Source organism: Dendropsophus ebraccatus, chromosome 7 (assembly GCF_027789765.1).
Source record: "Dendropsophus ebraccatus isolate aDenEbr1 chromosome 7, aDenEbr1.pat, whole genome shotgun sequence".
In the NCBI taxonomy this organism is placed as follows: domain Eukaryota; kingdom Metazoa; phylum Chordata; class Amphibia; order Anura; family Hylidae; genus Dendropsophus; species Dendropsophus ebraccatus.
In genome coordinates, this window is record NC_091460.1 from 148359748 (window position 1) to 148385071 (window position 25324).

General features: G+C 45.5%; 2 protein-coding genes across 2 annotated transcripts in view; both read right to left on the bottom strand.

Moving 5' to 3' along the window:
• Positions 1–13875, bottom strand: part of SFRP2 (secreted frizzled related protein 2) — a 30271-nt gene extending 16396 nt beyond the window's left edge. Inside the window, exons 1-2 of the mRNA XM_069978715.1 lie at positions 13105–13875; positions 3909–3989 (exon numbers count right to left, since the gene is read on the bottom strand). Coding sequence (XP_069834816.1) covers positions 3909–3989; positions 13105–13606 — 583 coding nt within the window. The 5' untranslated portion in view covers positions 13607–13875. The remainder of the gene's footprint in view (positions 1–3908; positions 3990–13104) is intronic.
• Positions 13674–17849, bottom strand: LOC138796609 (keratin-associated protein 4-9-like). The gene is made up of 2 exons (XM_069976219.1): positions 17780–17849; positions 13674–14266 (listed from the first exon to the last, which is right to left on the bottom strand). Exons 1-2 carry the CDS (start codon positions 17847–17849, stop codon positions 13674–13676), a joined length of 663 nt encoding a protein of 220 aa, XP_069832320.1.
• Positions 17850–25324: the final 7475 nt, after the last annotated feature.

A 25324-nucleotide genomic window follows, 5' to 3' on the forward strand; every position in this document is an offset into this window, starting at 1 on the left:
AGAGGGAGTACAGACTGACCATATACCAGAGACTACAGAGGGAGTACAGACTGGCCCCATATACCAGAGACTACAGAGGGAGTATAGACTGACCATATACCAGAGACTACAGAGGGAGTATAGACTGGCCCTATATACCAGAGACTACAGAGGGAGTACAGACTGACCCCATATACCAGAGACTACAGAGTACAGACTGGCCATATACCAGAGACTACAGAGTACAGACTGACCATATACCAGAGACTACAGAATACAGACTGACCATATACCAGAGACTACAGAGGGAGTATAGACTGACCCCATATACCAGAGACTACAGAGGGAGTACAGACTGACCATATACCAGAGACTACAGAGGGAGTACAGACTGGCCCCATATACCAGAGACTACAGAGGGAGTATAGACTGACCATATACCAGAGACTACAGAGGGAGTACAGACTGACCATATACCAGAGACTACAGAGGGAGTACAGACTGACCCCATATACCAGAGACTACAGAGGGAGTACAGACTGGCCCCATATACCAGAGACTACAGAGGGAGTACAGACTGACCATATACCAGAGACTACAGAGGGAGTATAGACTGGCCATATACCAGAGACTACAGAGGGAGTATAGACTGGCCATATACCAGAGACTACAGAGTACAGACTGGCCCCATATACCAGAGACTACAGAGGGAGTATAGACTGACCCCATATACCAGAGACTACAGAGGGAGTACAGACTGACCATATACCAGAGCCTACAGAGGGAGTACAGACTGACCCCATATACCAGAGACTACAGAGGGAGTACAGACTGGCCATATACCAGAGACTACAGAGTACAGACTGGCCATATACCAGAGACTACAGAGGGAGTACAGACTGACCACATACCAGAGACTACAGAGTACAGACTGGCCCCATATACCAGAGACTACAGAGTACAGACTGACCCCATATACCAGAGACTACAGAGTTCAGACTGACCCCATATACCAGAGACTACAGAGGGAGTACAGACTGGCCCCATATCTGGAGAAACTGACCAACCCCAGAGACAGGAAAACCCTGACCCGCTACAGACTGAGCGCCCACAACCTGGCCATTGAAACTGGGCGGCACCGACAAACGTACAAGCCCAGGGAGAGCCGACTGTGCCAGCAGTGCGACCAGGAGGCCGTGGAGGATGAGGCCCACTTCCTGCTACACTGACCCAAATACTCAGCAGTGAGGGACACTCACTAAAGGAGACTCTCCAACCTCCTCCCAGGCTTCTCCACCATGGAGGAGGAAGAGAAACTACCCATCCTGCTGGGGGAAGAAGAGACCACAGCAACTATAGCGGCACAATACGTCACTGCCTGTCATAGACTGAGAGGAGCGTGATACGTCACGGACTCCAACTACCTGACCCCGGTATCCCCCCCCCCCCCCCCCCCCGCCATTCCGTCACATACGATATACCACAGACTTCCGTCCCTACCCCCCATCCCTACCCATCTTCCCCACCCATCCCCCAAAAATCTCCTGTTTGCTTTGGCAATGCTAATATGTTATTTAGACCTGCCAATAAAGCTGATTTGATTTGATATGAGATAGATAGATAGATAGATAGGAGATAGATAGATAGATAGGAGATAGATAGGAGATAGATAGATAGGAGATAGATAGATAGATAGATAGGAGATAGATAGATAGATAGATAGATAGATAGATAGATAGGAGATAGATAGATAGGAGATAGATAGATAGATAGGAGATAGATAGATAGATAGATAGATAGATAGATAGATAGATAGATAGATAGATAGGAGATAGATAGATAGATAGATAGATAGGAGATAGATAGATAGATAGATAGATAGGAGATAGATAGATAGGAGATAGATAGATAGATAGATAGGAGATAGATAGATAGATAGATAGACAGATAGGAGATAGATAGATAGATAGATAGATAGATAGATAGATAGGAGATAGATAGATAGATAGATAGGAGATAGATAGATAGATAGATAGGAGATAGATAGATAGATAGGAGATAGATAGATAGATAGATAGGAAATAGATAGATAGATAGATAGATAGATAGATAGATAGATAGATAGATAGGAGATAGATAGATAGGAGATAGATAGATAGATAGATAGATAGGAGATAGATAGATGGATAGATAGATAGATAGATAGATAGGAGATACATAGATAGATAGATAGATAGATAGATAGGAGATAGATAGGAGATAGATAGATAGATAGATAGGAGATAGATAGATAGATAGATAGATAGATAGATAGATAGATAGATAGATAGGAGATAGATAGGAGATAGATAGATAGATAGGAGATAGATAGGAGATAGATAGATAGATAGGAGATAGATAGATAGGAGATAGATAGATAGATAGGAGATAGATAGATAGATAGATAGATAGATAGATAGATAGATAGATAGGAGATAGATAGATAGGAGATAGATAGATAGGAGATAGATAGATAGATAGATAGATAGATAGATAGATAGATAGATAGGAGATAGATAGATAGATAGGAGATAGATAGATAGATAGATAGATAGGAGATAGATAGATAGATAGATAGATAGGAGATAGATAGATAGATAGGAGATAGATAGATAGATAGATAGATAGATAGATAGATAGATAGATAGGAGATAGATAGATAGATAGATAGATAGATAGATAGGAGATAGATAGATAGATAGATAGATAGGAGATAGATAGATAGATAGATAGATAGGAGATAGATAGGAGATAGATAGATAGGAGATAGATAGATAGATAGGAGATAGATAGATAGATAGATAGATAGATAGATAGATAGATAGGAGATAGATAGATGGATAGATAGATAGATAGGAGATAGATAGATAGATAGATAGATAGGAGATAGATAGATAGGAGATAGATAGATAGATAGATAGGAGATAGATAGATGGATAGATAGATAGATAGGAGATAGATAGATGGATAGATGGATAGATAGATAGATAGATAGGAGATAGATAGATAGATAGATAGATAGATAGATAGATAGATAGATAGGAGATAGATAGATGGATAGATAGATAGATAGGAGATAGATAGATAGATAGATAGATAGATAGGAGATAGATAGATAGATAGATAGGAGATAGATAGGAGATAGATAGGAGATAGATAGATAGATAGATAGGAGATAGATAGATAGATAGATAGATAGATAGATAGATAGAAAGATAGATAGGAGATAGATAGATAGATAGATAGATAGATAGATAGGAGATAGATAGGAGATAGATAGGAGATAGATAGATAGGAGATAGATAGATAGATAGATAGATAGATAGATAGATAGATAGATAGATAGGAGATAGGAGATAGATAGATAGATAGATAGATAGATAGATAGATAGATAGATAGGAGATAGATAGATAGATAGGAGATAGATAGATAGGAGATAGATAGATAGATAGGAGATAGATAGATAGGAGATAGATAGGAGATAGATAGATAGATAGGAGATAGATAGATAGATAGGAGATAGATAGGAGATAGATAGATAGATAGGAGATAGATAGATAGGAGATAGATAGATAGATAGGAGATAGATAGATAGATAGGAGATAGATAGATAGATAGATAGATAGATAGATAGATAGATAGATAGGAGATAGATAGGAGATAGATAGGAGATAGATAGATAGATAGGAGATAGATAGAAGGTATTAAGAGATAGATGTGGAAATCGAGTTTATTTTCCTGCAGGATTTCTTGGATATATTGGATATTTCTGCACATGGACAGGAGACAGATGGTCGGTTCTCCCGGTATATTTGCTTTCTCTCCATTTTCCTGGTCTCTCCGATCCCCCGTTAATAACACCGTTATACATCACTGGGACTGTTCTTACCGAAGTCGTTCTTGCACAGGTTCTCCACGATATCGTTGTCATCCTCGCTGCTGGTTTTACAGGCATCACAAACTTTTGGAGCTGTAAACAGATAAGTGTCATTAGGATGGGGCAACATCGGTTACCGGCAGGTGGTGCTTAGCACCGGGATACTACAGCTTCATGTACCGGATAATGTTATAACATGCTGGAGACTTGGGGTTCTCTCTCTGCTATAATTTTATATACACTATGGTGGGCTCCCCTGCTGTCTGGCACTCTATGGTGGGCTCCCCTCCTGTTCGGCACTTTATGATGGTCTCCCCGGCACACTATGGTGGGCTCCCCTGCTGTCCGGCACACTATGGTGGGCTCCCCTGCTGTCCGGCACACTATGGTGGGCTCCCCTGCTCCCCGGCACACTATGGTGGGCTCCCCTGCTCCCCGGCACACTATGGTGGGCTCCCCTGCTGTCCGGCACACTATGGTGGGCTCCCCTGCTGTCCGGCACACTATGGTGGGCTCCCCTGCTGTCCGGCACACTATGGTGGGCTCCCCTGCTGTCCGGCACACTATGGTGGGCTCCCCTGCTGTCCGGCACACTATGGTGGGCTCCCCTGCTGTCCGGCACACTATGGTGGGCTCCCCTGCTGTCCGGCACACTATGGTGGGCTCCCCTGCTGTCCGGCACACTATGGTGGGCTCCCCTGCTGTCTGGCACTCTATGGTGGGCTCCCCTCCTGTTCGGTACACTATGATGGTCTCCCCGGCACACTATAGTGGGCTCCCCTGCTGTCCGGCACACTATGGTGGGCTCCCTGCTGTTCGGCACTCTATGGTGGGCTCCCCTCCTGTCACACTATGTTTGGCTCCCCTCCTGTCCGGCACACTATGGTGGGCTCCCCTGCTGTCCGGCACACTATGGTGGGCTCCCCTGCTGTCCGGCACACTATGGTGGGCTCCCCTGCTGTCCGGCACACTATGGTGGGCTCCCCTGCTGTCCGGCACACTATGGTGGGCTCCCCTTCTGTCCGGCACACTATGGTGGGCTCCCCTGCTGTTCGGCACACTATGGTGGGCTCCCCTGCTGTCCGGCACACTATGGTGGGCTCCCCTGCTGTCCGGCACACTATGGTGGGCTCCCCTGCTGTCCGGCACACTATGGTGGGCTCCCCGTCACACTATGGTGGGCTCCCCTGCTGTTCGGCACACTATGGTGGTCTCCCCTGCTGTCCGGCATACTATGGTCGGCTCCCCTGCTGTCTGGCATACTATGGTGGGCTCCCCGTCACACTATGGTGGGCTCCCCTGCTGTTCGGCACACTATGGTGGTCTCCCCTGCTGTCCGGCATACTATGGTCGGCTCCCCTGCTGTCTGGCATACTATGGTGGGCTCTCCGTCACACTATGGTGGGCTCCCCGTCACACTATGGTGGGCTCCCCGTCACACTATGGTGGGCTCCCGTCGCACTATGATGGGCTCCCCTGCTGTCCGGCATACTATGGTGGGCTCCCCTGCTGTCCGGCATACTATGGTGGGCTCCCCTGCTGCCCGTCATACTATGGTGGGCTCCCCTGCTGTCCGGCATACTATGGTGGGCTCCCCTGCTGTCCGGTATACTATGGTGGGCTCCCCTGCTGTCCGGCATACTATTGTGGGCTCCCCTGCTGTCCGGCACACTATGGTGGGCTCCCCGTCATACTATGGTGGGCCCCCCTGCTGTCCGTCATACTATGGTGGGCTCCCCTGCTGTCCGTCATACTATGGTGGGCTCCCCTGCTCTCCGTCATACTATGGTGGGTTCCCCTGCTGTCCGGCATACTATGGTGGGCTCCCCTGCTGTCCGGCATACTATGGTGGGCTCCCCTGCTGTCCGGCATACTATGGTGGGCTCCCCTGCTGTCCGTTATACTATGGTGGGCCCCCCTGCTGTCCGTCATACTATGGTGGGCTCCCCTGCTGTCCGTCATACTATGGTGGGCTCCCCTGCACTCCGTCATACTATGGTGGGTTCCCCTGCTGTCCGTCATACTATGGTGGGCCCCCCTGCTGTCCGTCATACTATGGTGGGCCCCCCTGCTGTCCGTCATACTATGGTGGGCTCCCCTGCTGTCCGTCATACTATGGTGGGCTCCCCTGCTCCCCGTCATACTATGGTGGGCTCCCCGTCATACTATGGTGGGCTCCCCGTCATACTATGGTGGGCTCCTCTGCTGTCCGGCACACTATGGTGGGCTCCCCTGCTGTCAGGCATACTATGGTGGGCTCCCCTGCTGTCAGGCATACTATGGTGGGCTCCTCTGCTGTCCGGCACACTATGGTGGGGTCCCCGTGACACTATGGTGGGCTCCCCGTGACACTATGGTGGGCTCCCCGTGACACTATGGTGGGCTCCCCTGCCAGCTGCACTCAGCATTTGGCACAGTGATTGCCGGGGGGCATTTGCAGCGTTTCCCTCTTATCTTCCGTCCTTATTGGAGACAGATGCAGTAAATTAGCTTTGTATCCATTAACATCAGTGCGCACTCACATGGTATTTTATGCCAATAAACTTTGGGGTCTCGTATTTCCCGTGTTGTCCAGGAGATGGGGTTATTTACAGGGAACTCATAAACTATGAATGTATAGAGTGAGATATATATGTGTATAGAGAGAGATATGTGTGTATATAGAGATATATGTGTATATAGAGATATGTGTGTATATAGAGAGGTATATGTGTATATAGAGATATATGTGTATATAGAGAGGTATATGTGTATATAGAGATAGAGATATATGTATATTGAGTGATATATGTGTATATAGAGATATATGTATATAGAGAGGTATATGTGTATATAGAGATAGAGATATATGTATATTGAGTGATATATGTGTATATAGAGATATATGTGTATATATAGAGATATGTGTGTATATAGAGATATGTGTGTATATAGAGATATGTGTATATATAGAGATATGTGTGTATATAGAGATATGTGTGTATATAGAGATATGTGTATATATAGAGATATGTGTGTATATAGAGATAGAGAGATATATGTATATTGAGTGATATATGTGTATATAGAGATAGAGATATATGTATATTGAGTGATATATGTGTATATAGAGATATATGTGTATATAGAGATATATGTGTATATAGAGATATATGTGTATATAGAGATAGAGTGATATATGTGTATATAGAGATATATGTATATAGAGAGATATATGTGTATATAGAGATATATGTATATTGAGAGATATATGTGTATAGAGAGATATGTGTATATAGAGATATATGTGTATATAGAGATATATGTGTATATAGAGATAGAGTGATATATGTGTATATAGAGATATATGTATATAGAGAGATATATGTGTATATAGAGATATATGTGTATATAGAGATATATGTGTATATAGAGATATATGTATATTGAGAGATATATGTGTATAGAGAGATATGTGTATATAGAGATATATGTGTATATAGAGATAGAGAGATATATGTGTATATAGAGATATATGTATATAGAGAGGTATATGTGTATATAGAGATATATGTATATAGAGAGGTATATGTGTATATAGAGAGATATATGTATATTGAGAGATGCATGTTTGTATAGAGATATATGTATATAGAGAGCTATATGTATATATTTACTCTGTAATTCAGAAAATGCTTGCTAGCAGACTGTGAATGGAAACAAGCATGGCTGTAGGTAAGATGCATGCAGACGTTATACTGATAGTATTATAGTGAGGGGTATTATAGGGAGGGTATTCTAGTGAGGGGTATTATAGTTCTAATATTATAGTGAGAGTATTATAGTGAGGGGTATTATAGTGAGGGGCATTATAGTGAGGGGCATTATAGTGATAGTATTATAGTGAGGGGCATTATAGTGATAGTATTATAGTGATAGTATTATAGTGAGGAGTATAGTGATAGTATTATAGTGAGGAGTATAGTGATAGTATTATAGTGAGGAGTATAGTGATAGTATTATAGTGAGGAGTATAGTGATAGTATTATAGTGAGGAGTATAGTGATAGTATTATAGTGAGGAGTATAGTGATAGTATTATAGTGAGGAGTATAGTGATAGTATTATAGTGATAGTATTATAGTGAGGAGTATAGTGATAGTATTATAGTGATAGTATTATAGTGATAGTATTATAGTGAGGAGTATAGTGATAGTATTATAGTGATAGTATTATAGTGAGGAGTATTATAGTGATCGTATTATAGTGAGGGGGATTATAGTGATCGTATTATAGTGAGGGGTATTATAGTGATAGTATTATAGTGAGGGGCAGTATAGTGATAGTATTATAGTGATAGTATAGTGAGGGGTATAATAGTGAGGGGTATTATAGTGATAGTATTATAGTGAGGGCAGTATAGTGGGGGGTATTATAGTGATAGTATTATAGTGAGGGGTATAATAGTGAGGGGTATAATAGTGAGGGCAGTATAGTGAGGGTATTATAGTGATAGTATTATAGTGAGGGCAGTATAGTGAGGGTATTATAGTGATAGTATTATAGTGAGGGCAGTATAGTGAGGGTATTATAGTGAGGGTATTATAGTGAGGGTATTATAGTGAGGGCATTATAGTGAGGGTATTATAGTGAGGGTATTATAGTGAGGGCAGTATAGTGAGGGTATTATTGTGAGGGCAGTATAGTGAGGGTATTATAGTGATAGTATTATAGTGAGGGCAGTATAGTGAGGGTATTATAGTGATAGTATTATAGTGAGGGCAGTATAGTGAGGGTATTATAGTGAGGGTATTATAGTGAGGGTATTATAGTGAGGGCAGTATAGTGAGGGTATTATAGTGAGGGTATTATAGTGAGGGGTATAATAGTGAGGGGTATAATAGTGAGGGCAGTATAGTGGGGGGTATTATAGTGATAGTATTATAGTGAGGGCAGTATAGTGGGGGGTATTATAGTGATAGTATTATAGTGAGGGTATTATAGTGAGGGTATTATAGTGAGGGTATTATAGTGAGGGCAGTATAGTGGGGGGTATTATAGTGATAGTATTATAGTGAGGGCAGTATAGTGATAGTATTATAGTGAGGGTATTATAGTGATAGTATTATAGTGAGGGCAGTATAGTGAGGGTATTATAGTGAGGGTATTATAGTGAGGGCAGTATAGTGAGGGTATTATAGTGAGGGTATTATAGTGAGGGCAGTATAGTGAGGGTATTATAGTGAGGGCAGTATAGTGAGGGTATTATAGTGAGGGTATTATAGTGAGGGGTATAATAGTGAGGGGTATAATAGTGAGGGCAGTATAGTGGGGGGTATTATAGTGATAGTATTATAGTGAGGGCAGTATAGTGGGGGGTATTATAGTGATAGTATTATAGTGAGGGGTATTATAGTGAGGGGTATAATAGTGAGGGGTATAATAGTGAGGGCAGTATAGTGTGGGGTATTATAGTGATAGTATTATAGTGAGGGCAGTATAGTGAGGGTATTATAGTGAGGGGTATAATAGTGAGGGCAGTATAGTGGGGGGTATTATAGTGATAGTATTATAGTGAGGGCAGTATAGTGATAGTATTATAGTGAGGGTATTATAGTGATAGTATTATATTGAGGGGCATTATAGTGATAGTATTATAGTGAGGGGTATTATAGTGAGGGGTATTATAGTGGGGGGCATTATAGTGATAGTATTATAGTGGGGGCAGTATAGTGGGGGGTATTATAGTGATAGTATTATAGTGAGGGCAGTATAGTGAGGGTATTATAGTGATAGTATTATAGTGAGGGCAGTATAGTGAGGGTATTATAGTGAGGGTATTATAGTGAGGGCATTATAGTGAGGGTATTATAGTGAGGGTATTATAGTGAGGGCAGTATAGTGAGGGTATTATTGTGAGGGCAGTATAGTGAGGGTATTATAGTGATAGTATTATAGTGAGGGCAGTATAGTGAGGGTATTATAGTGATAGTATTATAGTGAGGGCAGTATAGTGAGGGTATTATAGTGAGGGTATTATAGTGAGGGTATTATAGTGAGGGCAGTATAGTGAGGGTATTATAGTGAGGGCAGTATAGTGAGGGTATTATAGTGAGGGTATTATAGTGAGGGGTATAATAGTGAGGGGTATAATAGTGAGGGCAGTATAGTGGGGGGTATTATAGTGATAGTATTATAGTGAGGGCAGTATAGTGGGGGGTATTATAGTGATAGTATTATAGTGAGGGTATTATAGTGAGGGTATTATAGTGAGGGTATTATAGTGAGGGCAGTATAGTGGGGGGTATTATAGTGATAGTATTATAGTGAGGGCAGTATAGTGATAGTATTATAGTGAGGGTATTATAGTGATAGTATTATAGTGAGGGCAGTATAGTGAGGGTATTATAGTGATAGTATTATAGTGAGGGCAGTATAGTGAGGGTATTATAGTGAGGGTATTATAGTGAGGGCAGTATAGTGAGGGTATTATAGTGAGGGTATTATAGTGAGGGCAGTATAGTGAGGGTATTATAGTGAGGGCAGTATAGTGAGGGTATTATAGTGAGGGTATTATAGTGAGGGGTATAATAGTGAGGGGTATAATAGTGAGGGCAGTATAGTGGGGGGTATTATAGTGATAGTATTATAGTGAGGGCAGTATAGTGGGGGGTATTATAGTGATAGTATTATAGTGAGGGTATTATAGTGAGGGGTATAATAGTGAGGGGTATAATAGTGAGGGCAGTATAGTGGGGGGTATTATAGTGATAGTATTATAGTGAGGGCAGTATAGTGAGGGTATTATAGTGAGGGGTATAATAGTGAGGGCAGTATAGTGGGGGGTATTATAGTGATAGTATTATAGTGAGGGCAGTATAGTGATAGTATTATAGTGAGGGTATTATAGTGATAGTATTATATTGAGGGGCATTATAGTGATAGTATTATAGTGAGGGGTATTATAGTGAGGGGTATTATAGTGGGGGGCATTATAGTGATAGTATTATAGTGGGGGCAGTATAGTGGGGGTATTGTAGTGAGGGTATTATAGTGAGGGGTATTATAGTAATAGTATTATAGTGATAGTATTATAGTGATAGTATTATAGTGATAGTATTATAGTGAGGGCAGTATAGTGAGGGGCATTATAGTGATAGTATTATAGTGGGGGGTATTATTGTGATAGTATTATAGTGAGGGTATTATAGTGATAGTATTATAGTGATAGTATTATAGTGAGGGCAGTATAGTGAGGGGCATTATAGTGATAGTATTATAGTGAGGGGCATTATAGTGATAGTATTATAGTGAGGGTATTATAGTGATAGTATTATAGTGAGGGTATTGTAGTGATAGTATTATAGTGGGGGGTATTATAGTGATAGTATTATAGTGAGGGGCATTATAGTGATAGTATTATAGTGATAGTATTATAGTGAGGGCAGTATAGTGGGGGGCATTATAGTGATAGTATTATAGTGGGGGGGCATTATAGTGATAGTATTATAGTGGGGGGGCATTATAGTGATAGTATTATAGTGGGGGGGCATTATAGTGATAGTATTATAGTGGGGGCAGTATAGTGGGGGTATTGTAGTGAGGGTATTATAGTGAGGGGTATTATAGTGAGGGTATTATAGTGATAGTATTATAGTGAGGGTATTGTAGTGAGGGCAGTATAGTGATAGTATTATAGTGAGGGTATTATAGTGATAGTATTATAGTGAGGGTATTATAGTGATAGTATTATAGTGAGGGTATTATAGTGATAGTATTATAGTGAGGGTATTGTAGTGAGGGCAGTATAGTGATAGTATTATAGTGAGGGTATTGTAGTGATAGTATTATAGTGGGGGGGCATTATAGTGATAGTATTATAGTGAGGGCAGTATAGTGGGGGGCATTATAGTGATAGTATTATAGTGGGGGGGCATTATAGTGATAGTATTATAGTGGGGGGGCATTATAGTGATAGTATTATAGTGATAGTATTATAGTGGGGGGGGCATTATAGTGATAGTATTATAGTGAGGGCAGTATAGTGAGGGTATTATAGTGAGGGGCATTATAGTGATAGTATTATAGTGAGGGGCATTATAGTGATAGTATTATAGTGATAGTATTATAGTGAGGGCAGTATAGTGAGGGTATTATAGTGAGGGGCATTATAGTGATAGTATTATAGTGAGGGTATTGTAGTGATAGTATTATAGTGAGGGCAGTATAGTGAGGGTATTATAGTGAGGGTATTATAGTGATAGTATTATAGTGATAGTATTATAGTGAGGGTATTGTAGTGAGGGCAGTATAGTGGGGGGTATTATAGTGATAGTATTATAGTGAGGGTATTATAGTGATAGTATTATAGTGAGGGTATTATAGTGATAGTATTATAGTGAGGGTATTGTAGTGAGGGCAGTATAGTGAGGGTATTATAGTGAGGGTATTATAGTGATAGTATTATATTGAGGGGTATTATAGTGAGGGGCATTATAGTGATAGTATTATAGTGAGGGGCATTATAGTGATAGTATTGTAGTGAGGGGTATTATAGTGGGGGGCATTATAGTGATAGTATTATAGTGGGGGGGCATTATAGTGATAGTATTATAGTGAGGGGGATTATAGTGATAGTATTATAGTGAGGGTATTATAGTGATAGTATTATAGTGAGGGGTATTATAGTGAGGGCAGTATAGTGATAGTATTATAGTGAGGGTATTATAGTGATAGTATTATATTGAGGGGTATTATAGTGAGGGGCATTATAGTGATAGTATTATAGTGAGGGGCATTATAGTGATAGTATTGTAGTGAGGGGTATTATAGTGGGGGGCATTATAGTGATAGTATTATAGTGGGGGGGCATTATAGTGATAGTATTATAGTGGGGGCAGTATAGTGGGGGTATTGTAGTGAGGGTATTATAGTGAGGGTATTATAGTGATAGTATTATAGTGAGGGCAGTATAGTGAGGGGCATTATAGTGATAGTATTATAGTGAGGGGCATTATAGTAATAGTATTATAGTGAGGGGTATTATAGTGAGGGCAGTATAGTGATAGTATTATAGTGAGGGTATTATAGTGATAGTATTATATTGAGGGGTATTATAGTGATAGTATTATAGTGAGGGTATTATAGTGATAGTATTATAGTGAGGGTATTGTAGTGAGGGCAGTATAGTGAGGGTATTGTAGTGATAGTATTATAGTGGGGGCACTTACCTTCCCGGGTGGCGGGCACATAGTCTGTGGTGGCAGGGGGGATGCACAGGTCGTTGTCCTGGGGGAAGCGGCTGCAGTCCAGCATTTCTGGCCATGGGAAACCAAATGCAGACATGACGGGGGCGCAGCTGTCCTTCACCTGCTCACACAGTGACCTGCAGGGCTTTATGGTCTCATCCAGATCATCAATACAAACCGGGGCAAAGAGGGAGCAGAGGAACTTCTTGGTATCGCGGTGGCACTGCTTCTGTATGAGGGGGATCCAGGAGGACGCCTGCTGCAGAACCTCCTTCATAGTCTCATGGCCCAGGAGGTTGGGCAGCCGCATGTTTGGGTACTCAATGTCATGGCACAGCACCAGGGTGGCAGGGATGGGTTTGCAGTTGCTCCTCTTATAGGAAAATTCAGGTTGCCCAAATGGAAACAAACTTTTCACAGAGTCCATGCAGCTGGATGCCAGGAGGATGAGGAAGATGAAGTAATGGGGCTTCTGGCAGCACATGGTGGGAGGAAGGAGAAGGACACTATAGTGCTGGATGTGCTCCTCTGCTGAGACAGTCACTGCTGTCCTACATGCAGGTCCCAGGCTCTAAGCAGGTCTCTATGCAGATCTCAGTCTCTATGCAGGTACCTGGCTCTATGCAGGTCCCAGGCTCTAAGCAGGTCTCTATGCAGGTCTCAGTCTCTATGCAGATCCCAGGCACTGTGCAGGTCCCAGGCTCTGTGTAGGTCTCTATGCAGGTCTCAGTCTCTTTGCAGGTCCCAGGCTCTGTGGATGTCTCTATGCAGGTCCCAGGCTCTATGCAGGTCCCAGGCTCTGTGCAGGTCTCTATGCAGGTCCCAGGCTCTGTGCAGGTCTCAGTCTTTATGTTGGTCTCAGTCTCTATGCAGGTCCCAGTCTTTATGTTGGTCTCAGTCTCTATGCAGGTCCCAGTCTCTATGCAGGTCCCAGGCTCTGTGCAGGTCTCAGTCTTTATGTTGGTCTCAGGCTCTGTGCAGGTCTCTATGCAGGTCCCAGGCTCTGTGCAGGTCTCAGTCTCTATGCAGGTCCCAGGCTCTGTGCAGGTCTCAGTCTCTATGCAGGTCCCAGGCTCTGTGCAGGTCTCTATGCAGGTCCCAGGCCAGGTTCGCCTCCACCTTACACCACACTCATCAGATGCTTCTGCAAACAAGAGTTTTCCTGATTTTTATGCTAGTCCAGTGAGGGGGAGGAGGCAGCTGACACCATCAGAGGAGGATTGGTCACTGCTTACTTGCTCAGTTGCTCCTTTGGGAATTCTCCTTTGGCAGGGCAGCTTTAAAAGAAATGTTACAGTGCATGTAAAATGTGAACAAAGCCATACAAAGGAGTCACCAGTGCATTGTCTTTCTAGAGGCTAGGGTCTCCTGCATGGGGGAGGCTGCTAGAGGGGAGACTGACACTTCATAAATACATTTACTCATACTTGTAAACTGGATTTGACTCTTAAAGGGGCTCAGTGGTGTTTGTTGTCAGCCACTTATGTAGAGTAACTCTTATGGTGCCCATTATGCGCCTCTCTCCTTTGTGCAATTGTTTATTAGAGAGTTGTTGTAAATGACACCAGCAGAGGCAGCAGCCATGTGTCTGAGCACACTCAGTCCTGGTCTCAGGATATTAGCATATTAGTTTAATGATCTGGGGTGTTGGAAGTGACACGTCCGCTAATATCAGGGCTCGGACTCCATCACTAATGGGGAAGAGTTTAAATCACTTGATATTATTTGTAAAATTGCATTAAATGATGTTAAATACATTAAAACTTTAGTGATTGGACAGAAACTTGTCATTTCCTACATTGTAACAAAGTGCAGAACGCATTTACTGGAGAGAATCCTTCCTTTATGGCTTTGGTGCTGCAGAGGAGATGAGATCAGGTTTATTGCTCTTTGTATTCTATTATCCTGATATTTATCCTAAGATTATTACTGCAATAATGGGGACGCTTGATGGGATTACTCTCTATTATCTATAGTGGCATCACAGTCCATACACATTGCTTTAGGAAGGCAAAATTATCACAGTGTCAGAGCTGTACAAAGACCTCGTCATAGAGAGTTATATCTGAAGGTCCAGAAATACGCCATGTCCCATGGGATGTTATATGGCGGAGGTATTGTCAGGTAATATTGTGCTGAATACTATATAGTACTGTAAGAAGCAATATAATAGTAATATAATAATAATATAGGAAAGTAATATAATAGTAATATAGTAGTAATATAAGAAGTCATATAGTAGTAATATAATAGTAATATAGTAGTAATATAAGAAGTCATATAGTAGTAATATAAGAAACAATATAATAGTAATATAGGAAAGTAATATAATAGTAATATAATAGTAATATAAGAAACAATATAATAGTAATATAATAGTAATATAAGAAACAATATATTAGTAATATAAGAAACAATATAATAGTAATATAATAGTAATATAAGAAACAATATAATAGTAATATAAGAAACAATATAATAGTAATATAATAGTAATATAAGAAACAATATAGTAGTAATATAAGAAACAATATAATAGTAATCTAATAGTAATATATGAAGACACCCTAAGGGCCCTATTACACCAAACAGAAGCCAAAGCCAGGAATGGATTTGAAAAGAGGAAAAATCTCAGTCTTTCCTTTATAACCTGATTATAGTTCATTCCTGGCTTTGGCTCGGCCGTCTGGATGATGAAACGTTTTGCACTTTAGATCCACTGTAGAGGAGATATAAGGAAACTGCATAACTAACAACTGCACAATATATTGTTTTACTGTACAAAAATAATTCAGCTACAGGAGCCCAGAGAATCTCCAGGGTGCAGGCTGTCAGCAATGTGCAGACTGCAGGTTATATCATGGAGTCCAGACAGCCGGCAGCCATAAAGCAGCATGTGTCTGCTGCTCAGTCTGGAGGGCGACCAGAGGAAGACAGCAGCTCTGCCGGATAGGTTTGGAGTCCTCCCACCTTCCAGGGAGCAGCTCTGCCGGATAGGTTTGGAGTCCTCCCACCTCCCAGGGAGCAGCTCTGCCAGATAGGTTTCGAGTCCTCCCACCACCTAGGGGAGTAGCTCTGCCGCATAGGTTTCGAGTCCTCCCACCACCTAGGGGAGCAGCTCTGCCAGATAGGTTTGGAGTCCTCCCACCACCTAGGGGAGCAGCTCTGCCGCATAGGTTTGGAGTCCTCCCACCACCTAGGGGAGCAGCTCTGCCGCATAGGTTTGGAGTCCTCCCACCACAGAAAGGAGCAGCTCTGCCGGATAGGTTTGGAGTCCTCCCAGGGAGCAGCTCTGCCGTGTAGGATTGGAGTACTCTCACCACCTAGGGGAGTAGCTCTGCCGGATAGGGTTGGAGTCCTCCCACCACCTAGGGGAGCAGCTCTGCTGGATAGGATTGGAGTCCTCCCACCACCTAGGGGAGCAGCTCTGCCGGATAGGATTGGAGTCCTCCCACCATCTAGGGGAGCAGCTCTGCTGGATCGGATTGGAGTCCTCCCACCATCTAGGGGAGCAGCTCTGCCAGATAGGTTTGGAGTCCTCCCACCACCTTGGGGAGCAGCTCTGCCGGATAGGATTGGAGTCCTCCCATCACCTAGGGGAGCAGCTCTGCCGGATAGGTTTGTAGTCCTCCCACCACCGAAACGAGCAGCTCTGCCGGATAGGATTGGAGTCCTCCCACCACCGAAAGGAGCAGCTCTGCCGGATAGGATTGGAGTCCTCCCATCACCTAGGGGAGCAGCTCTGCCGGATAGGTTTGTAGTCCTCCCACCACCGAAACGAGCAGCTCTGCCGGATAGGATTGGAGTCCTCCCACCTCCCAGGGAGCAGCTCTGCCGGATAGGATTGGAGTCCTCCCATCACCTAGGGGAGCAGCTCTGCCGGATAGGATTGGAGTCCTCCCACCATCTAGGGGAGCAGCTCTGCCGGATAGGATTGGAGTCCTCCCACCATCTAGGGGAGCAGCTCTGCCAGATAGGATTGGAGTCCTCCCATCACCTAGGGGAGCAGCTCTGCCGGATAGGATTGGAGTCCTCCCACCATCTAGGGGAGCAGCTCTGCCAGATAGGATTGGAGTCCTCCCATCACATAGGGGAGCAGCTCTGCCGGATAGGATGGGAGTCCTCCCACCACCTAGGGGAGCAGCTCTGCCGGATAGGATTGGAGTCCTCCCATACATATCTATAGCTCCCTGCAGACATTTGTGGTTTTTGTACTGATCTAGGGCTGCAATACATTCTGCAAAAGAATATAATCTGCACTTCTGGGCTGTGTTCACACAGTATTTCTCTCAGTCTTTTCCCAGTAGTAGAAAGATGTGCACAGCTTCTGTGTTTTCGACCCACGCCTGATTTTGGTTGAAAACACTAACGGAAATCCTATGTGTGACTTTAGCCCAATGTTCCATATTTGTGGCATATTTTATGTCTGTAATATTTAAGTGTTTTGATATTTATGCATCATTAAATGTAAGAAACCCAGTGTGTGGTGTCCCACTATGGGTGTTGCTATTGGTTACACCCTTCGCAAAAGTCTGTACTTATAAGTGTAAGTGGTATGAAGCAGTACCAGAGTTTTACCACTAGATGTTGTTGTTACAGGTGTTTATGTCCTGATATTGCACAGCTGTAGCAACTAAAGGGTTATTGTTTTTCTTACGTGCCACATGGCTCTGTACACCAATGAGAGTTCTTTCTTCTTCTAACCTTTCTCTTTCCACCTTACACATGCACTTCTCACCCACTCACAGCACAGTTTACACATGCAGTGGGAAGGAAGTCACATGGCTAGAGGAAGTCTGAAATCGTCTTGCCTTGGATTCTGTAGAGGAAGGATGTAAGACAGGACGCTCCCTACAGGAGTCAAGTTGGGCCCTGGCTCCTGCTAGGTCCCCAGTGCAAGGGTTGTTGTTTAGAAGTTGAGCAGAGCACATGTATATGCGAGACCTAGACACAGTTTTCCATCAGGCAACCTTATTACACACTACGCAGTGTTAAGTCACTACTAGAGAGGACAAGGGATCATCACAACCCACGCCGTGAACATCGTAACACAGTGCAGGACAGTATCCACAAGTAGTAAAGTAACTGATCCAGGGAGAGCAAAGTTGCTAGAAGCCTATGCACTCTATCTTGCAGAGTGGGTGTAATCAGAGAACTCTGACCACTCTGCTCATCCCAGGTAACAAGGTATAGGGCTTGTGTCACCCTCTAGGACGGGTCACCCAAAACACGGGCACAAGTATTCTCTCTACTTTCAAGTATTCTACTTATTCTACCTCTAAAGTTCCGGCGGAGCACAGTACTACTTGGGTTGGGACTCTCTCTACATCCTCCTCTCTACTCTTCTTAACCTCTTCTACCTTCCAGCACGGCTGTGTCACCTTTTCACTCTCAGTACAGATCTGGACTCTAAAGCAGTGGCGTAGCTATAGGGGTCGCATCGGTAGCCATGACGACCGGGCCCCTGTGCTAGGGGGGCCCGTCGGCCCCCCCCTCACCACTTCCTGTCACTCTGCAGTTCTCCCGAACTGGCTGTGATAATCGCCCTCCCTGCCCGGACTGACAATCTGGCTACATAGAGACTATGGAGGACATTTATTAATCCGGTGTTTTCTGCGCCGGACTTAAAAATGCCCCCGCATCTTCGGCGCTATGGAGATTTTGCGCACGGCCGAACACCTACGCCAGCTGAGGACTGGAGTAGGTTTTCGGCGTATCTTTTGGCGGAACGAATGGTGAATCGCACGGACTCTGAGTCGCCCCCTCCACACCTCCTTCCCGCCCCCTGGTGTACCGGGCGGAAAGTGCAGAGTTGCGAATATTTTATTCGCAAAACGGCCATTTGCGAATAAAATATTCACAAATCGGCACTTTCCGCAAAAAAAATGCATTTTTTTCTTGATACATGTCCCCCTATGTGTCTCTGTGTGTATGTGCTTGTGTGCACAGCATGTGTGTGTCTCTGTATATGTGCCTGGCTCTGTGTGTATATGTGACTGTATGTGTCTCTATGTATGTATGTGCATCTATGTGACTGTATGTGCTTGTGTGTACAGCATGTGTGTGTCTCTGTATATGTGCCTGGCTCTGTGTGTATATGTGACTGTATGTGTCTCTGTATGCATGTGCATCTATGTGACTGTATGTGCTTGTGTGTACAGCATATGTGTCTCTGAATGGGTATGTGCCTGACCATATGTACTTATGTGACTGTATGCGTCTATATGTATGTATGTGCCTGGGTGTATATACCATATGTGCTTGTGTGTGTGTATATATATATTTGAGACTTGTGTATGGTCGGCTACATAAAACTTGATGGAAAATGTCCAAAAAGCCAAGCATAGCACCCATGTATGTGTGAGCAAGTGACCCATAACATCAAAATTCAGTGCACATTGCACCACCAATTTTTATCATTTATGGGGTGGGGGGAATTATGATATTTTGTGGGGGGTGTAAGGAGGCTTTGTATGCCAGGGCTGCCCTGTCTCCCTCCCTATTACAGCTGGGCTATCCTGCTGGCAGGAGCCCTGGGCTTCCTCTCTTCTGGGCCCATCCCTATACACAGGAGCCAAGCTAAAATATTGCACCAGGGCCCATCAGCCTTTAGCTACGCCCCTGCTCTAAAGTATCAAGTAAATTATCAAGATGAAAGTATACTGTATGTTCCTGTATCAAGTATCTTCACAGTAAACAAGAATATATTTAGTTTAACGGCTCTTCACCAAGCACCGACACAGTAATCACACTTTCCTTGGGTTATCTCCCCTTTCTGAGGGTGGCAGTGCCAATAGTCCAGGAGGGTCTCTACTCCACTCTGGACCACCGTGATAATTGCCCACAACTGGCGCTGGCGTCACCACAACCTACCATCTGGCAGGACTATATCTCGGCCAACCACTACACCAGTGGAGTCACACTGTTCCATCTCACTTGTGGCTGGCCGTCTGTCACTGCTCACCGGCAGGGCAGGCACCACACGTGCATAGAGCGCTGCACTGATTTTATGGGCCTGAAATAAGAGTTTTTTTTATATGAATTTAAGTTTATCTACTAAAAGCAAGAGAAAAACCTATCAGGTCCTCAATGTCTATAACAAGGTCATAGCTCCATGCAATGTCTGTAACAAGGTCATAGCTCCATGCAATGTCTGTAACAAGGTCATAGCTCCATGCAATGTCTGTAACAAGGTCATAGCTCCATGCAATGTCTGTAACAAGGTCATAGCTCCATGCAATGTCTGTAACAAGGTCATAGCTCCATGCAATGTCTGTAACAAGGTCATAGCTCCATGCAATGTCTGTAACAAGGTCATAGCTCCATGCAATGTCTGTAACAAGGTCATAGCTCCATGCAATGTCTGTAACAAGGTCATAGCTCCATGCAATGTCTGTAACAAGGTCATAGCTCCATGCAATGTCTGTAACAAGGTCATAGCTCCATGCAATGTCTGTAACAAGGTCATAGCTCCATGCAATGTCTGTAACAAGGTCATAGCTCCATAGATTTGTGGCAGGTGGGGTCTGATCTGTATGGAGTAGCTGGTACCCACCAAAAGTACCAAGCAAAAGTGATCCAAAGAGAGACAACTGCTGGAAGGCCGGCGTGGAGTCTAGGTGATGGCATGATGGGGGCAAATCTTGTTTGGATCCGGAGTCCAGCGGGCAAGTCCGGGTTTTGGAGGTCCTGACTTGCCGGTTATTGAGGGTGAAAAACAGTCTACTGGGCCGTAACCAACCAGAGCTCATCTGGGCAGGAATAGTGGCGTGCAGTGCCAGCCAGAGGTGGGTAAGCCTTAGGCCAAGTTCTTGAAGATCGTCTTATAAATGGGCTACAAGATGCACATCTCTGAGAGGACATCTACTAGTGTAGGGGAAGCGGAGCCGTGCCGGGGAGCACTGACCCAACAACCGTCCGGGACGGAGTCTACAATTACATGGGATGTCTCTCTGCCGGGGACTCTCTTCTATCATAGGATGGACGGGCCCATGTGTGTTTCTTACCAGGGGAAGAGATGGTAATAGGAAGAATACAAGAGCCGGTGGGATGTCCTGGGCCGTAGACTGGAGGGAAACAGTTATCTGGATTTACTACCACACGTTCCACCTACCTAGAAGTACTGATCATAACTGATCATACCTGATCACTAATATATGTGTCAGCCAGGTACATACTCAGCTTTAGGGTAGGTACTTGCACTTGTCATAAAGACATGTCAAATGTTTTGATCAGTCTGAGTCTTGGAGGTTCACTGATCACTAGACTGGACCAGGAGATCAGCGCTTCTCACTGATCACTAGACTGGACCAGGAGATCAGCGCTTCTCACTGATCCCTAGACTGGACCAAGAGATCAGCGCTTCTCACTGATCACTAGACTGGACCAGGAGATCAGCGCTTCTCACTGATCCCTAGACTGGACAAAGAGATCAGCGCTTCTCACTGATCACTAGACTGGACCAAGAGATCAGCGCTTCTCACTGATCACTAGACTGGACCAGGAGATCAACGCTTCTCACTGATCACTAGACTGGACCAGGAGATCAGCGCTTCTCACTGATCACTAGACTGGAGCAGGAGATCAGCGCTTCTCACTGATCACTAGACTGGACCAGGAGATCAGCTCTTCTCACTGATCACAAGACTGGACCAGGAGATCAGCGCTTCTCACTGATCACTAGACTGGACCAGGAGATCAGCGCTTCTCACTGATCACTAGACTGGACCAGGAGATCAGCCCTTCTCACTGATCACTAGACTGGACCAGGAGATCTGCGCTGATCACTGATCACTAGACTGGACCAGGAGATCTGCGCTGATCACTGATCACTAGACTGGACCAGGAGATCAGAGCTTCTCACTGATCACTAGACTGGACCAGGAGATCAGAGCTTCTCACTGATCACTAGACTGGACCAGGAGATCAGCGCTTCTTACCCCTCCCCCCCCCCCCCCCCCCCGCAGGTGACAGGCTCCATAGACTATAGTCAGAGCTCTGAGCCACCTCAGTCTGCTGGTTTGTTCCTTTCCTGACATTTACTTGCAGCGTCTTATGATTTCAGGAGTCACCACTAGAGGCCGGGAGATTATTGGAAATAACTCAGAAATACAGAACGTCCAGACGGACGGCGTCCACACTGATGATGATGATGATGATGAAGCTCTGGGTGGATCTTATCCTCCTTCGCTCTATGGGGCCATGAAGAGATTAGCCTGCACAGCGGGCAGGAGGATAGGAGGGCAGGAGGATAGGAGGGCAGGAGGATAGGATGGCAGGAGGATAGGAGGGCAGGAGGATAGGAGGGCAGGGGGATAGGAGGGCAGGATGATAGGAGGGCAGGGGGATAGGATGGCAGGAGGATAGGAGGGCAGGAGGATAGGAGGGCAGGGGGATAGGAGGGCAGGAGGATAGGAGGATAGGATGGCAGGAGGATAGGAGGGCAGGAGGATAGGAGGGCAGGGGGATAGGAGGGCAGGATGATAGGAGGGCAGGGGGATAGGATGGCAGGAGGATAGGAGGGCAGGAGGATAGGAGGGCAGGGGGATAGGAGGGCAGGATGATAGGAGGGCAGGGGGATAGGATGGCAGGAGGATAGGAGGGCAGGAGGATAGGAGGGCAGGGGGATAGGAGGGCAGGAGGATAGGAGGATAGGATGGCAGGAGGATAGGAGGGCAGGAGGATAGGAGGGCAGGGGGATAGGAGGGCAGGATGATAGGAGGGCAGGGGGATAGGATGGCAGGAGGATAGGAGGGCAGGAGGATAGGAGGGCAGGGGGATAGGAGGGCAGGAGGATAGGAGGATAGGATGGCAGGAGGATAGGAGGGCAGGAGGATAGGATGGAAGGAGGATAGGAGGGCAGCGGGATAGGATGGCAGGAGGATAGGAGGGCAGGAGGATAGGATGGCAGGGGGATAGGATGGCAGGGGGATAGGATGGCAGGAGGATAGGAGGGCAGGGAGGATAGGAGGGCAGGAGGATAGGATGGCAGGAGGATAGGAGGGCAGGAGGATAGGAGGGCAGGGAGGATAGGATGGCAGGAGGATAGGATGGCAGGAGGATAGGATGGCAGGGGGATAGGATGGCAGGAGGATAGGAGGGCAGGAGGATAGGATGGCAGGAGGATAGGAGGGCAGGGAGGATAGGATGGCAGGAGGATAGGATGGAAGGAGGATAGGAGGGCAGGAGGATAGGAGGGCAGGAGGATAGGATGGCAGGAGGATAGGAGGGCAGGGGGATAGGATGGCAGGGCTATAGGATGGCAGGGGGATAGGATGGCAGGAGGATAGGAGGGCAGGAGGATAGGATGGCAGGAGGATAGGAGGGCAGGAGGATAGGATGGCAGGGGGATAGGATGGCAGGAGGATAGGAGGGCAGGGGGATAGGATGGCAGGGGGATAGGATGGCAGGAAGATAGGATGGCAGGGGGATAGGATGGCAGGGGGATAGGAGGGCAGGAGGATAGGAGGGCAGGGGGATAGGATGGCAGGATGATAGGAGGGCAGGAGGATAGGATGGCAGGAGGATAGGAGGGCAGGAGGATAGGATGGCAGGGGGATAGGATGGCAGGAGGATAGGAGGGCAGGGGGATAGGATGGCAGGGGGATAGGATGGCAGGAAGATAGGATGGCAGGGGGATAGGATGGCAGGGGGATAGGATGGCAGGGGGATAGGAGGGCAGGAGGATAGGAGGGCAGGGGGATAGGATGGCAGGATGATAGGAGGGCAGGGGGATAGGATGGCAGGGGGATAGGAGGGCAGGGGGATAGGAGGGCAGGAGGATAGGAGGGCAGGAGGATAGGAGGGCAGGGGGATAGGATGGCAGGATGATAGGAGGGCAGGGGGATAGGATGGCAGGGGGATAGGATGGCAGGGGGATAGGAGGGCAGGGGGATAGGATGGCAGGGGGATAGGATGGCAGGAGGATAGGAGGGCAGGGGGATAGGATGGCAGGGGGATAGGATGGCAGGAGGATAGGATGGCAGGGGGATAGGATGGCAGGAGGATAGGAGGGCAGGGGGATAGGATGGCAGGGGGATAGGATGGCAGGAGGATAGGAGGGCAGGGGGATAGGATGGCAGGAGGATAGGAGGGCAGGAGGATAGGAGGGCAGGGGGATAGGATGGCAGGGGGATAGGATGGCAGGAGGATAGGATGGCAGGGGGATAGGATGGCAGGAGGATAGGAGGGCAGGGGGATAGGATGGCAGGAGGATAGGATGGAAGGGGGATAGGATGGCAGGAGGATAGGAGGGCAGGGGGATAGGATGGCAGGAGGATAGGAGGGCAGGAGGATAGGATGGCAGGAGGATAGGAGGGCAGGGGGATAGGATAGCAGGAGGATAGGAGGGCAGGAGGATAGGATGGCAGGAGGATAGGATGGCAGGAGGATAGGATGGCAGGAGGATAGGAGGGCAGGGGGATAGGAGGATAGAATGGCAGTAGTATAGGATGGCAGGGGGATAGGATGGCAGTAGTATAGGATGGCAGGGGGATAGGATGGCAGTAGTATAGGAGGATAGGATGGCAGTAGTATAGGAGGATAGGATGGCAGTAGTATACTACACAGAGCTACACAGATTCCTGGACTCTTAGACATAAGGCGATTATCAGCCGTATCATCAATTGCTCCCACTGATGTAACATATATAAAGGTTTCCATCATGTCCCTCCTTTCCCTTCTTCCTCCTGTAACATATATAAAGGTTTCCATCTTGTCCCCTCCTTTCCCTTCTTCCCTCCTGTAACATATATAAAGGTTTCCATCATGTCCTTCCTTTCCCTTCTTCCTCCTGTAACATATATAAAGGTTTCCATCATCTCCTCCTTTCCCTTCTTCCTCCTGTAACATATATAAAGGTTTCCATCATGTCCTCCCTTTCCCTTCTTCCCCCTGTAACATATATAAAGGTTTCCATCATGTCCTCCCTTTCCCTTCTTCCTCCTGTAACATATATAAAGGTTTTCATTATGTCCCCCCTTTCCCTTCTTCCTCCTGTAACATATATAAAGGTTTCCATCATGCCCTCCCTTTCCCTTCCTCCTCCTGTAACATATATAAAGTTTCCATCATGTCCCCCCTTTCCCTTCTTCCTCCTGTAACATATATAAAGGTTTCCATCATGTCCTCCCTTTCCTTTCTTCCTCCTGTAACATATATAAAGGTTTCCATCATGTCCTCCCTTTCCCTTCTTCCTCCTGTA